The sequence below is a fragment of the Rhododendron vialii genome, chromosome 7a, assembly GCF_030253575.1.
Source record: "Rhododendron vialii isolate Sample 1 chromosome 7a, ASM3025357v1".
In the NCBI taxonomy this organism is placed as follows: domain Eukaryota; kingdom Viridiplantae; phylum Streptophyta; class Magnoliopsida; order Ericales; family Ericaceae; genus Rhododendron; species Rhododendron vialii.
In genome coordinates, this window is record NC_080563.1 from 20,353,245 (window position 1) to 20,367,142 (window position 13,898).

Below are 13,898 nucleotides of genomic sequence, written 5' to 3' on the forward strand. Positions count from 1 at the left end.
TGTCTTGTTTGAATCATGTCATTCGGGTTAACGAGTAGACATGGACAATAGACGTTATCAGTGGCAGTTTTGAGTTACTCGAGTTCAACCCATACTCGTCTCATCTAATTTCCGTGTTGTCAAGTCATGTCATATTCGTATTCGTGTCAAAAAGTAGTCAACCCAAACCCTCTAACTTCATGTTGGGTTCAAGTCGTGTTAATGGTTCGTGCCCGAAATTTTCACCAGAGTGAGAGAGAGAGATTTAATGAACTATTTTATCAAGGAAATTAGCACTAAATCTAGGGGTGGCAATTTTGAAAAGAAGGAAGGAAAAAAGAAAAAAAGGCGAGAGGAAGCCAGTCATGAACTTATCTCTGTCTCCCTTTGGGTTCGATCAAAAGACCCTCCAATCCTGGTATCTAGGTTTGAAGGTAAACCTTCTTCTGAACCTCTAATCACAGGCCTTGAAACTAATCACAGGGTCAACTCATCACAAGATAAGTCCACTCATCTTCCGAACCGCCCTAGGTCGGAAAATTCCACAAGAGTTCATGCCCTAGGCTACAAAGAAGGAAAAACTAGTGCCAAGTGCCGACCTATGTTTGTTTCTAACAAAAATGATTACTCAAACAGAGAACACTTGGCAAGAATCTGTAAACTCCCAAATATTGACAATCTGTCCTCAAAAAAAAAAAAATTTATTGACAATCCGTTCACATGAAATACACTACCATCAACAAAGAGGACAAGTGTAGAATCATAACTGCAAAGCACAAAGCCCAAAGATGCTGGATTTTGATACTTGGGAAATTCAGGTGACCCAGAAATGTCACGAGGATACAAAAATAAATGCAAAATGGCTCAGATTTCATCCTACAGGGAAATTATAACAGTAGCCTGAAATAGATAACTGTAAAAGGTTCTTCATCATCCAAGTTCAAACACATTTCAAAGCACAAACTAACATAGAAGCCTTACACTACTAGTAAAATAGTGTTTTCGTTTTTGGCTCAACAGAGCACAACATTTGCTGCCAATCTCACTTGAACTCGAATGTCGGAGGGCTTGGAGTATCAAAGCTCTCCAAGACCTGTGTCTTGCTTCCACTGCTCGTATCTGTTTCCTGCTTCTTCCCACCACCAAAAAGCCCACCAAACCATGATGAAGAGGAAGAAGGTGGTGCGGACGAAGATGACGAAGATCCATCTCCCAAACCCCCAATGGAAACTGGAGCTTGACCAGGCAATTGTCCCATTGGTATTCCAGGCGCACCTGGCATATTAGGGAGTGGCTCCTCCATCATTGGGACATTCTGTTGTGCGCTCATTACTTTATTCAACATGATCCCAGCTCCTTCAATCAAAGCAAGCAACACCCCACCAAAAGCAGCCGATCTTGAGGCGGCACCCAAACCCTGACGCATCTGAAGGAAACCTCCGGTGGCGGCACCAGCGATGATTGAGTTCCAAGGATCCTCCTTCTGGCGGAGATAGACCATGGTGCAGTCAAACGTGGAGAAAAGACCGCCCCAGACGGCAAAACTGCCGCCTACGCGAGGCGCATTCATGCGCACCGCTTGGGTGCCTCCAATAAACCGCTCGCCTTTTGGGGAATTGTAGATGCCTTTGAGAAAGTGGAAGGCTGCACCTCCAACAGCACCCATACCAAATGCGCCGCCAACATCATCAAGTATACGGTCTGGGCAAGGTTCACGCGAGGTCTCGGGGGTGGATCCCATGAATCAAAAGAAAAGTGAGAGGATTAAGGAACTGGGAGGAATTTTGGCAGACAAGGAGAAGAAATTGACGGCTACTGCAGCTAATGTATCTGCGTGCACTTTTCACGCAACTGGATAGAACTGTTAGGAACTCAGCTACATTCCCTGCAATGAAATAAGAGGCAGAGCTAAGAAAAGACTCAAAAAAATTAATTGAACATTGATGGTATTTTGAATTACTTCTTGTCAGTTTATAATGTCATAGGTATGAAAGAAAAGAACCACAACGGTGCCAAAGGTTGTCAACTGTGCAGAATTCTATAACACAAACGAATGTTATTTAATATGGGGTTATACTGGGCAGCTCCCCTCAACTACTGATAAGGAGATGCCAGTTATGATCACATGTCATATAACTCATAGGTAGAACTTGCCTAGACAACAGACTTTCTCTTCGCACATTACAAGCTTACTGAACAAAGTTTCACCAAAAGAAACAGGAGTAGTTGTTGCTCAAAGAAAAAGCATGGCACACCTAAACAAATGACACAAACACGTTTTCCTTCTTCGAAGTATAGAAATATGAAGGTCATCTTGGCTGTCTAACAATGACCGGAGATGAATGTCAAATATGCAGATAACTATAGTGTGTATGAAAACTTCCTCAAATATCAATAGGTGTTCTGATTTTCCTCTTTGGATACTACTAGATCCCATTACACCTAAGGCAAACTTCAATTCACCAAACCAAGGTTCAAAACCCCATAGACATGCAATATATTAGCACAAAATTGAACACATACAATAGGTGGTAATGGTCATGCTCATAGGAAACTCAAAACTTTAGGAGCCCATCTCAGCAGTTGGCATATAAAAACATCTATGAAAAGCATACAGAGATGAAGCACTTCAATTATAAGCATATGATAGTTACCAATTCCACCAAGCACCAGGCCTATGTAGCACGGACACAACACAAACAAGGATACGGACGCGGGAATTCTGAAAAAATGGGGATACCGATACAGCGGCAAATGCCCATGCCTGAAGGCACGGGTTCAAGCATGGGCGAACCTTATATCGCCTCAATTGACGTCAATTAGCAAATCTTACTCGACGAATCCAATTTAACTCCATCAAATTACCCTTTCAAGTACACAAAAAAATCTTAAATAAATAATAATAAGTCATACCAACTTGTTTTAGTTCCCTTAGAATAGAGGCTGCCTTTATTTTTCCGTTACACATCTTTTATGTCTAGAGAATGTCCATGGGCACTTACCAAAAATTTGCCCCACCATATTGTCATTTAACCATACCAAATCATGTAACTACACCACCAAAACTGATCATAAGTACCTACCTAGGCCTCCAAGGCTTCAACTCAATACAGCCAAAGAGGGCAATTTACTGATTTCCAATCATAGCTAGAGTTACAGCATAAACAAAAAACAAATTCCACATGACCCTTTTGCTTTTTTAGGAAATTGTGTCGTGACTCGTTAACAAACCCAAAGTGACAAAAGGAACGACACAGTTTTTTTCATCAAAAGAGGAAGTTTACTGTATTACCCCAACCTTCAGCCATTATTGCATAAGGAGGAAGTTTTTAAACCTTAAACCTTACCAATAGGTTCAATTAAAATTTCATATTGATATATATACACATAATAATCATATAAGTATGCAGCAAAATACATACAGCGATATTTACTGTATTTTTTCTCCAATTGAAAAATATATACACTGATATACAATAACACACACACACATGTAAGATATTCACACATATTTAATGTACGACATATATATATATATATGGCTACATAGATAAACATATACGGCATCATATTTATATACATATATAGACAGAGAGAAGTGGGGGGGGGGGGGGGGGGGGGGGGGGGGTGTTGGGGAGGGGGGGAGAGAAACATGCCAGCGAGAATGAAACAGTTGAGTCGTCGATATACGGCTTCCAGAGAGAGGGAATGATTGATAGCTTTTTATCATTTTATTAGGAATGGTTACGTAAGGCTTAATTACATTATAACCCAAACATTTGGGTAATAGCAAGTTTACCCCCAAAAAATTACCCCTCCGTGTCCCCTGCCAAAAGTTTTAAAAATTACCGTTGCATGTCCTTCTCCTTCTGCTGAAATGGCCCTTTTTTTTTGTTCGCACAAAAGAATGAAGAAACTGAAATAACTCAGAAAGAGGGTGGCACCCCGAAAAGGTTGGCTCATGCTGGAGGAAGCATCCCCACTTAGTGATCGGTCCGCTAGTTAAGGCAAATCCGAAGTTATCACAGACGAGCCACATGCAGGGAAACTTGCCCGTGTGGTTCTGGCCGGGCTTTCCTGAGGTATCTAATAACCTTGCTTCTGCTCGCAGCTGGCGCACCTCTCCTAACTATTGCCCATTTATTCTGGAGTAATCTTTTTAGGAGGGACAATTTTACATATTTCCGCCAAATCCTTCTATTATTAAGTACGGCTGGTAGCCTGGTACCATTTCGATGTGTTTTGATTCTTCCGAACAAGAGAGGCTGGCTTGTCCTATACGTATTGTGGCGTGTCCCTGTGGCTGACACGTGAATACGGCGACCTTTAAAAATGATGGTGCTTCAAAGCACCAGATCAATATTATCAGATTCTCTGAAATGCGTATTGTCGTCAGGCTCACTTAGAGAACTCTGTATAAAATGGAGTACATCCTTTACTAGGGAGATGCAATGGCCAGTGTGAACTTTGAAGCTACAACCTAATTAAAATTTTCGAGAACACATCATCTCTTGAAATCAGACTCAACCCTAAACTGCTCTATACAACAATTTGGCAGGTTGATACTCCTATCTCACAAGTCAAAACATAGCAAGGACAATAATCAATCACTGAGCAATGCAATCAAAAAACCGCATTGTAAACAGTAAAATTAAAACTATATCACAACTAAATGGGGTCAAAACATGTCTACTTGAACTGCATACAAAAATGCAATACACGCTGACAGAGCATACATATATAAAGCAAATAATGTTCAGTGCAGAAGGAAGAAAAGGAAACCATGATGGAAAACGGAGAAAATGGAATATGAATGCAAATAACATGGCTTAGGACTTGCTAGGTCGCAAATATCTTGCATAGTCTAATATCGGCAATAGCTGGAATCATAGATTATAAAAGCTCTTCTCCTAATTCTGACACAAACGAAGTAAGAACCCCAAAATGGTAACGGATCTTCTTCTGGTTGAACTATTTATAAGAGAATTACAAAAAAAATTGTGAAAAACCTAGGTTCCCCCAAATTTGGAAGTCTTCAGTTCGTATGAAATTGACTAGGAGTCGAGAGTCGAAAGAAACACCAAGTTGTGTAAAATGTATCTGTTCGTAACTCATAAACAAATCTTCATCTTGAAATTCTTTTGTCATCTGGGTGGACAGATTTACACCATTGGTTACAATCTAGGTCTATATCTTTGCTAAAGCCTAAAATTGTAAGCCACCACATTACTTTCCACCATCCCCATGCCCGTCCCCAGTATGAGTAGAAATCAGTCAACTATTTAGGTGATTAAGGGTGTCGTTGTGATAGCTTAGGGAGTCTTGATTCTGAACTCTGGCATCCCGAAAGGTGCTAGTGTTCTTGACACAGCTACAACCAGAAATAGCTATTAAAGCTGATTCTGAGAAGCATCAATATTGATATTTGGAATTCTAATTTCCAAAATCAGCTTTTACAAATCTATAAAGTTTTGAAAAACACCATCTAAAGCTCCTCATAAAGTTCCACTCATCCCCAATTCATGCCAACTCCACCTTCTTTCACTCCATCACATTAGCACTAATTCTTCTAAAATCACACATATGCCTTCAACTGCCCAACATTTTCGGACAACATAACCTTTCTGACCCTCTTGTCTTTTCGTTTCTTCGATTAACTCACGATCACAACCAGTGTTCATTGAACACATAGCCGGTACCAGATGCATAATCTCCACAGCAGGACTATGAAACCAGTCAATTGACATACAACAAGTAATCATCAAATATCAAAATTACCAGTAAAACAACTCATTCATATGCAACTGATACGGTACCAAGTATGGATAACGTGTAATTGAGGTGCACAGCTGAAGCGGTGGAGTGGTGTGTAGGTGATTTAAGCTCTAGGGTTATTAGAAGAGTTAGTGAGCTGGGTGAGGTGAGAGAGTAGCTGGCGTGGCCATTCTGTTTTTCATTTTTGTATTTTTAATTTTCAGTTGTTGTATAAAGGGAGAGAGAGAGAGAGAGAGCAAGGAAGAGGGTAAGCAGTTTTAACAGAAATCAAAAGGGGCGAAAGCTCACCCAATTCCATCTCTTCGTAAATCCATTTCCATTTCCATCTCATTTTCTTGCTTAATCACATCATTTCTACCTCCAAACGTATCAGCAACTCCAAGTTTACCCAAATTTTACTAGCTTAATGACGCGCTGAAATTATCCCTTTCATCACCCACAAAATAACTGAAATAAGCTGAAAATGTAAATCTAAAACTTCACTTCATTCACCATTTGATATCCGAAAAAAAATAACTACAAACCCAAAGAATAAACGAAGGAACATCGACACAACAAGTATTACGCTAAGCAATAAATCAACGTGGCCTAGTTTCAGGTGCCTATATTCCATCTTTTACGAGTATCGCACAAGATATGAATACACACTGTCACACACGCAGAGAGAGAGAGAGAGAGAGAGACGTACATGTGCCTATCGTTGCCGGCGAGCTTTGTTCGATTCAACACTTAGGGCTGGCTGGTTTTGATTCTAAATCGAATGTCACTGAACGCTGAAACAAATATATAGGGTGGGACAATTACAAAGAAAACCCTAATATTTATACTTCCATCAGTTTTCAATCCCTAACTTCAATTTAACAAGTACGCCAGCCCTGGCCCCTCTATCTCCTACCCCTATTTAACTTTTCCTGCCAAGACAAACGCATAACTTTCCTTTCTTTCTTTTCCAATATTGTATACATCAGCCGTGACAATAATAATTCAATAATTCTATAATCATACCCACTTTACACACTCAAATACACACCCACACATATGTGTGTGGGCTCTACACACACTGCACACTCTAGTATGTGTGGAGCCCATACATTTGTGTATATGGGTGTGTATTTGGATGTGTGTTTGGATGTGGTTGTAGAAGGGCTCATAATAATTAGGGGTGAGCAGAGGTTGGGTTTGCACCGAACCCGCCCCCGACCTGACTACGTCGGATAGAACATTTCAGGACCCACAACCGAATTGAGGTATCATGAAAACCGTCTGAGTAACCGAATATTTTGATAGGTTCGGGTCGGTCGGGGCCGCCAAGTTGGGCCAAATGAATCTCATAACTCAGAAAGTTAGAAGTCAGAACAAATCAAAACTCAAATCTCGCCATCTCGGCCAAACACAACCGCAAAAATTGCAAAACCCAGGAAAAAATTGAGAGAGAGAGAGCAAGCCGTTCGTGGGTTTACCATTTCCGAAGTCGGACGTTGGACGCCGAACGAGAAAGAGAAAGAGAAAGCGAGAGAGAGAGACGATGGAAGCTCATGGTGGAGGGCCTGAAGGCGACGCTGCGACGATGGAGGTGGAGGCTCAGCCTAGAACTAGAAGTGGGGTTTGGCTGGTTGTCGTCTGGAACTAGAACGAATAGGAAGGGAAATTAGGAAATGTCCATTTTATACCTACCGGCTAGGGCAAGTATTACATGTATATGCATAACCTTCGGTCAGGTCAGACCCGACGGGTTGGAAAAACAAAAACCTGAACTCCAAACTGAACACAGTTTTTTTGCGCAAAGCCAACCCATACCCGACCGAAGTGTTTAATCGAAGCCGCCCGAGACCCTTCAGGTCGGGTCGGACCGTGGGTTAGCGGGTATTTTGCTCTTAGTGGGGGAAGAGGCTATCAATAGCCCTGAACTCACAAATCGCCCACAACGAGACTCAAACCCTAGTCCTCCCACAAGGGAGAGCCAAGAGTTACCAACTAGGCTACTAGCCCAGACCCACACTCACGAGTGGTGGGTCCCGCGCCTATGGTGCTAGATTATTATTATTTAACATTTTCTTTTGTTTTCTTGTTTTTGTTTTGACCTTTTGGGGTCTTTGTTGTATCTGTTATTTTTAGGCTTATGAGCTGCCTAATTTGTACGTGATTTATTAATATAAGTTGCATATTCTAAATAAATAAATAAAACAACGGGTGAAATTTTTTCTCAATAATACAAACATATGAGTTTCATTCATATTTTTCTACCGATGAATGGAGTTTACTACCCTTATTTTAGATGAACTTACAGCACTTACAAAATCTGGTGGTGTAGTTCATTACAATAATATTTACATGTTACTTTCAAATAGAAAAAGAGTACTTTTGGGGTCTGGTTTGTCATTACAAGAAAAAATCTACTAGGCATCCAAATAAAATAGATTTTTTTTTAAGACGAAGAAGATTCAATTAATTATAAAGATTGAAAAATGAAACCAATATAGTAGAAGAAGAAATGCATTGAGAGTGCCTCGAAGAATATAAAGAACCTTCTACTATTATAATTTTAGAATATGTGATAGGCAGCCGCTAATGCCACGATGGTTTTGTATAGTGTCACGACAATTATACTTGTATGGCACTTTTATCCTCCAGGCCTGTTATTTCTCTTTTCCTTGCCACTTTCTATTGTACACCCCCGACCCACTTTTCTCCGATTCCATTTCCAGGTCTACTCTCTCTCTCTCTCTCTCTCTCTCTCTCTCTCTCTCTCTCTCTCTCTCTCTCTCTCTCTCTCTCTCTCAGTTAACCGAAGGCCATAAGCAAGACAAGGATTCTCACCCTTATTTTCATCTGCCTCTTCAACCATCCGTAAATTAATTTGGTCTCAACTATAGTTCATAGAAGACCACATTATCTTCAGCATTCTTTGCATCCTTGTCAGTGATAACTGAATCAAGAAAAAAATAACAAAACTCTATTTTTTTCTCCCTCTTTGCATCTGTATAGGTACACATGAAAAAGAGATTATTTGATTATAATTTTTTTGGATGGCGAGATGATTTGATAATTGGAACAAAACATAATCAAAAATTGGATGCCGTGATGTTCCATCTATCCTCCTCTTCTTCTTGGGACAGAAAACAAACATACTCCTATATTATTGCTCGAGTATTTCTATACGTTTGGAGATGGGAAAATGGGAGATGGGGTAGCTGTATAAGTTTTATTAGAGAGAGAGAGAGAGAGAGAGAGAGAGAGAGACGGATGTAAAGGGATAACCATTTGCAAGGCAGCAAGTGATGGTGGCTTGGAGGTGGGTCATGTTTTAGGAATTGATGGGTGGCTGAAACTAAAAGAGGATGAGAACTAGAGGGGTAAGGAAAGTGGTCAAGGGGGTTTTGTCCAGCAGTATCCACCGACGAACAAAAGACTCGAAGAGAGAACAAAAAAGCAGATGAGAAACGAAGGTAATATCCTAAAGTCAAATTACATGTGGTGGCATTAGAAAGAACCTTCGTGGCATTAGAGCCTGCCTATATGATATTATTACATATGGGTAACAAATATAATTCGAACAATTGAGTGGGGACCCATGACTCTATGTGTCCCTAATTAAGCATGTCCCTGTGTACGCAATATGTATCCAACTATTTGAGCTTGTTGTAAATTCTAAGAGCCGCTTTGAGTCGTATGATTTGGTAAGAAATGAAAAGATTATAGTTTCTCATCTAATCACTCGTTTTGGCTTGAATGATTTGCTAAGAAAATAGTGAGAAATGTACAAAAAATAATATTTTTTGATTGGTTCCATCTCCTTTCCCATCACACCCTAGAACCCTTTCTTATTCCATCTGCTTTTTACCATTCAAAGGCACTGTAAAGTCCAAACTACTACACTACTGCATTATGTTATAATCACAATTTATTTATCATAAATAGATTATAAAATAATATATCATAACACTATCCATGTACTTGAATATATATAATCAAGTGCAACCAACGAACTCGGGGTGCGTGTTGTCCCTTAAGGACAACATGCGTGTTGGGTCGATTCGGAGGCACCCCCATTTCCAACCAACCTTTCTTGATGATTTATATATCCCTCCACTTGAAATCCACCACCAAACTCTTCATGCCTCTCCCTTCACTGTGTTCCCTATATCTTTCCTTCTCAATGACTACACTGTGATAAAATAAACATATGTAACATATGACAAAAAATTTCAAACCCAATCAAAAATGGTCGCAGCTCGGGTTCCTTTAAGCAGTAATGATTCAAATATTGACTCACGAGTGACTCTTGGGTGTTGAGTTAGGTTTATATATAGTGATTAGTGTTGACACCGGATTTTGCCCCACCCATTATATCATGACTCCTGCAGACAAGACCGTCAACCCTTGACCTACTTACGTAAGCCACACCAAAGAGGAGCTCATGTTTCTTGGCACAGATAAACAGGTGATGTATGCACCAAATTGCTCTCGCAATAAGCAGTACAGTCATTCAATTTGATAAAGCATCCTAAAACATCTACATGTGCATAGCTTGGTCATAAGGCATGACACTATAGAATAAACGCAGTCCTCATTTTGCTTGACGGTCAGAAAACAGGTCTTGGTAATCCTAACCTTGACCAAACGACCAGCATGGCCCTTGGAAGACCAAATCTTGTATCGGCGCCACCAACACATATGCTCATTTCAACGTCCCTAAGTAATTTGTTCAAGCCTTGTCAAAAATCGGATGATGTTTCACCATTGGATCGTCATCAGACTTTTGTTGGCACCCAGTAAATTGGACGATTTGAACTCAAAAATCCCTGCATGAACCAAATCTATCCCAAACCTCACCAAACATCATGCATAGTGCTCAATATGATGTCATGAGGCCTCACGTCAAATTTCATGCGAACAGAGCTCATTTGTTATTTTTAGGCAACCCATGTAACCTGAAAAGAACAATATTTTTGTTCTCGTACTTCAAGAATTGAATTTATTCAACCAGACTGTACATAATTCCATCCCCATGATTACGAAGCTCTCGGTAAAATTTTAGGTCGATAGAATTTTTTTTTTCATCCGGTCGCATGTATTGCTAGAAATCAAACGAGAACCGTACCATCATTTTTCCGATGAACTTGAGATAATCTCAAAAAATAACGTTGCCACGAGTGGGAATTATACGCCTATAAAGGCTCTAACAGTAGTCGATGTAATCATTTTTGCGGTTCTTCATATTAGAAATTTATTTCAAGTATATGAACTCCAACAAGTGTCCCCTACTCGGTTGAAACCCATATTAGAAATTGATTTCAAGTAAGAACTCCAACGAGTGTCCCCTACTCGGTTGAACCCTTGTTTCAACTGTTTCCGATCTTTTCGTAAATACCTTTATACAATTTCAAACAATCCAAACTACGTCCGACCTAATTACCCCTTATCTCGGGGATACGTAGGTAAGCTTGCTACGGGCTTGGTCGACCTTTCGAACTTTCCAACTTTTTCCTGACTTTTCCTTCAAATTTACTTTTAAAGTTAACGAGTGAATTCTTTACTTAAATTCATCTTGCGGACGACCCTTTTAACATTTTCTCCCCTCCTATGTTTCTCGATGTGGGCCCAGATTGACTTTTTGACTTTTCATCAAACTCTTACCAAATAATCATTTTGAGTTAACAAATGGATCTTATAGAAACTAGTATTAAATTTTAATAATATTGATGTTTAATAAAAGCTTGAGTTGCAAATTATGTGAAATGTGATGTAAATGTGTGTTTGGGGTTAATGTGCAAGGCTTTGGAAGTTAGGGGTGTTAGTGTAATTGTGTGTGTGTGCGGTGGGGGGGGGGGGTATAAATAGGGGTGTGTGTGAGTGTAGGGGATAAAAAGACCCAACCCCTCTCTCTCTACTCTCACGTCTCTCTCTATCTCGGCTCTCTCTCAACCTCTCACTGCATCCCAAAAAATCTCACCCAATAACTCGAAACCCACAAAGATCAACTCTAATCTAACTTCCATTCGTGATCTTGAGCTCGTATCTCGGTGGGTTAAGCTTGAAGTAGTGTATTTGGGTTGATTCAAGCTTTTAGAGCTAGGGCTCGGTTGAAATTCTTTGATTGCAGTCTTTGATATTTGAGATAGGGATTTCTCACTTCTATTATATGTTTAGGTGTTGATTTGGTACTTCAATCCGTGTTTGATCGCTTCGTTCAGGCCTTAGTGAGCTCTGTCAAAAATTTGAAAATCGCTGCTCGAAACCATCTGGTATCGATACCATTTTTGTATGGTATCGATACCCTTGCATCTGTATTCATGTTAGTCAATTGGTATCGATACCATTTTGGCATGGTATTGATACCCAGGGCTATAAGATAGATTTTCTAATAATTTCGAACGGACATAACTTTTCCATTCGAACACCATTTGGGGCAAATTATATATCGAAACTGATGTACAAAAAGTCTACTTTCTAACGATGGTAGTCTCGTAGCCCTGTTCTAAACCAATAAGATGTTATAGCCAAAATAAGACCGATTCATTGTAAGGTTTCGTGTCGACTTTAGGGATTACTTTGTGTTTGAACCTCACATATGATTTGGTACACTTCTAGGTCTTTCAGGTAGACATGTTTGTATACATAGGACATTCCTTTAAGTTTGACAATGCTAGAGATTTAATACCCAAGGTGTTTAATTATGTTAATCATGCTTTATTAAGGATAAGTTAATATTAGATGTTAAATTATGTCGTATTAAGAGCTTAAGTGTCCTCTATGTGCCATGTGATACGCAAATTATGTTCACATTATGTCATGTATATTATTTATGTGTTATATGCATCTATGTGACTAGAAATTTTATGTGAGGAATAATTGTAATTACACAAAGTTATATATTGTGACACATAGAGTATTGGATACCATACCTCATAGGATTATTTTACCCTTAAAGTGAGATAAAAATCAGCCCCTCTCCTCCTCTCATACACGGTACTTCTCTCTCTCTCTCTCTCTCTCTCTCTCTCTCTCTCTCTCTCTCTCTCTCTCTCTCTCTCTCTCTCTCTCTATATATATATATATATATATATATATATTGCTTGGTCCTCTTTCTAGAGACAAGTCTTCCGTCTAATGTTTTGTTTGGACTTTTAATAATATCATCTGTTATCGTTATGGCAAAAAAAAAATCTAAGGAGAAATCAAGTATCTAGAGCAAGATTAACCCTCAATATCTCTCATCAAAGTATTTGAAGCTCTCAATCCATGATTTAAACCTAGAAGTGGTGAGTTTTTTTGTATTGACATGAATCTTTAAGTATGTGCATATATTCATGTAAGATTGCATATGCATCTTAGAGAATAAGGAACTTTGCTTGAGATTATGTAATAATATTATTTATATGATGTATCTCTAAGTTTAGTTGGTAAAGAAGAGGGTTAAACCCTAGTTTTGATGAAAGGGAGTTTGGGAAAAATCTGTCAAGAGATTTTTTTGGATTTTGTACCCTAAGCCACAAATTTTTAGACATAGTAAATCACCTCTCAATTTTGCAAAATTTTTATGGGATGTTCCTGTACAAGTCTTCTATGTTGTGTACAAATTTGGGGTTAAAATTCCTTAAAACGAAATCTAGAAAAATCTCACACTAGATTGCACTCTATTTTACTTCTGCTGTAGAATCTCTGTTTTGGCTTTCGATTTTTGGTGTGTTTGACCTAGTTTCTCATCTTGTTATTTTCTGTAACTTTTATGTGAGGTACCCATATGTGTCTAGTAAATTGTGTCCAAAAATTGGAGTAAAATTCAAAGAGAATAATTTTAAACAATTCGTTTACTAAACTGTGTTCTGTTTCGAATTAATGCTGAATTCTGCACTTTTGATCTTTGTTCCTTGAATTTGTAAGCATAGTTCTTGACCACGTAAATTCTTGAGTAATTTTGATACCATGTGCATATAAGACCTCTTTATGTGTTGAAATTCTCTAGACCTAGTTCATTGTGGTTTATTCTCAATAATTGTTGGAGCGAGTCATGATTAATTTGTCAATTTTTTTAGGGATCATGCATGTGCATCACTTTATGAGGTTTTTATTGTGTAAATGATGTGTGTTCATACAATATATAGGATTTGGTGAAAAAGAGAATGATATAGGGAACACAAGTT

The 13,898-nt window shown here is 39.0% G+C and overlaps 1 protein-coding gene across 1 annotated transcript; it reads right to left on the minus strand.

Annotated features, from left to right (window-relative positions):
* Window positions 1-757: 757 nt before the first annotated feature.
* On the minus strand, window positions 758-6,579 carry LOC131333212 (mitochondrial import inner membrane translocase subunit TIM17-2). The gene is made up of 2 exons (XM_058367623.1): window positions 6,443-6,579; window positions 758-1,864 (listed from the first exon to the last, which is right to left on the minus strand). The coding sequence occupies exon 2, from the start codon at window positions 1,718-1,720 to the stop codon at window positions 1,022-1,024; it is 699 nt and encodes a 232-aa protein (XP_058223606.1). The 5' UTR covers window positions 1,721-1,864; window positions 6,443-6,579; the 3' UTR covers window positions 758-1,021.
* Window positions 6,580-13,898: the final 7,319 nt, after the last annotated feature.

Coding starts and splice junctions, on each gene's coding strand:
- LOC131333212 (XM_058367623.1), bottom strand. CDS start 1,720: ATGGGATCCACCCCCGAGACCTCGCGTGAACCTTGCCCAGACCGTATA.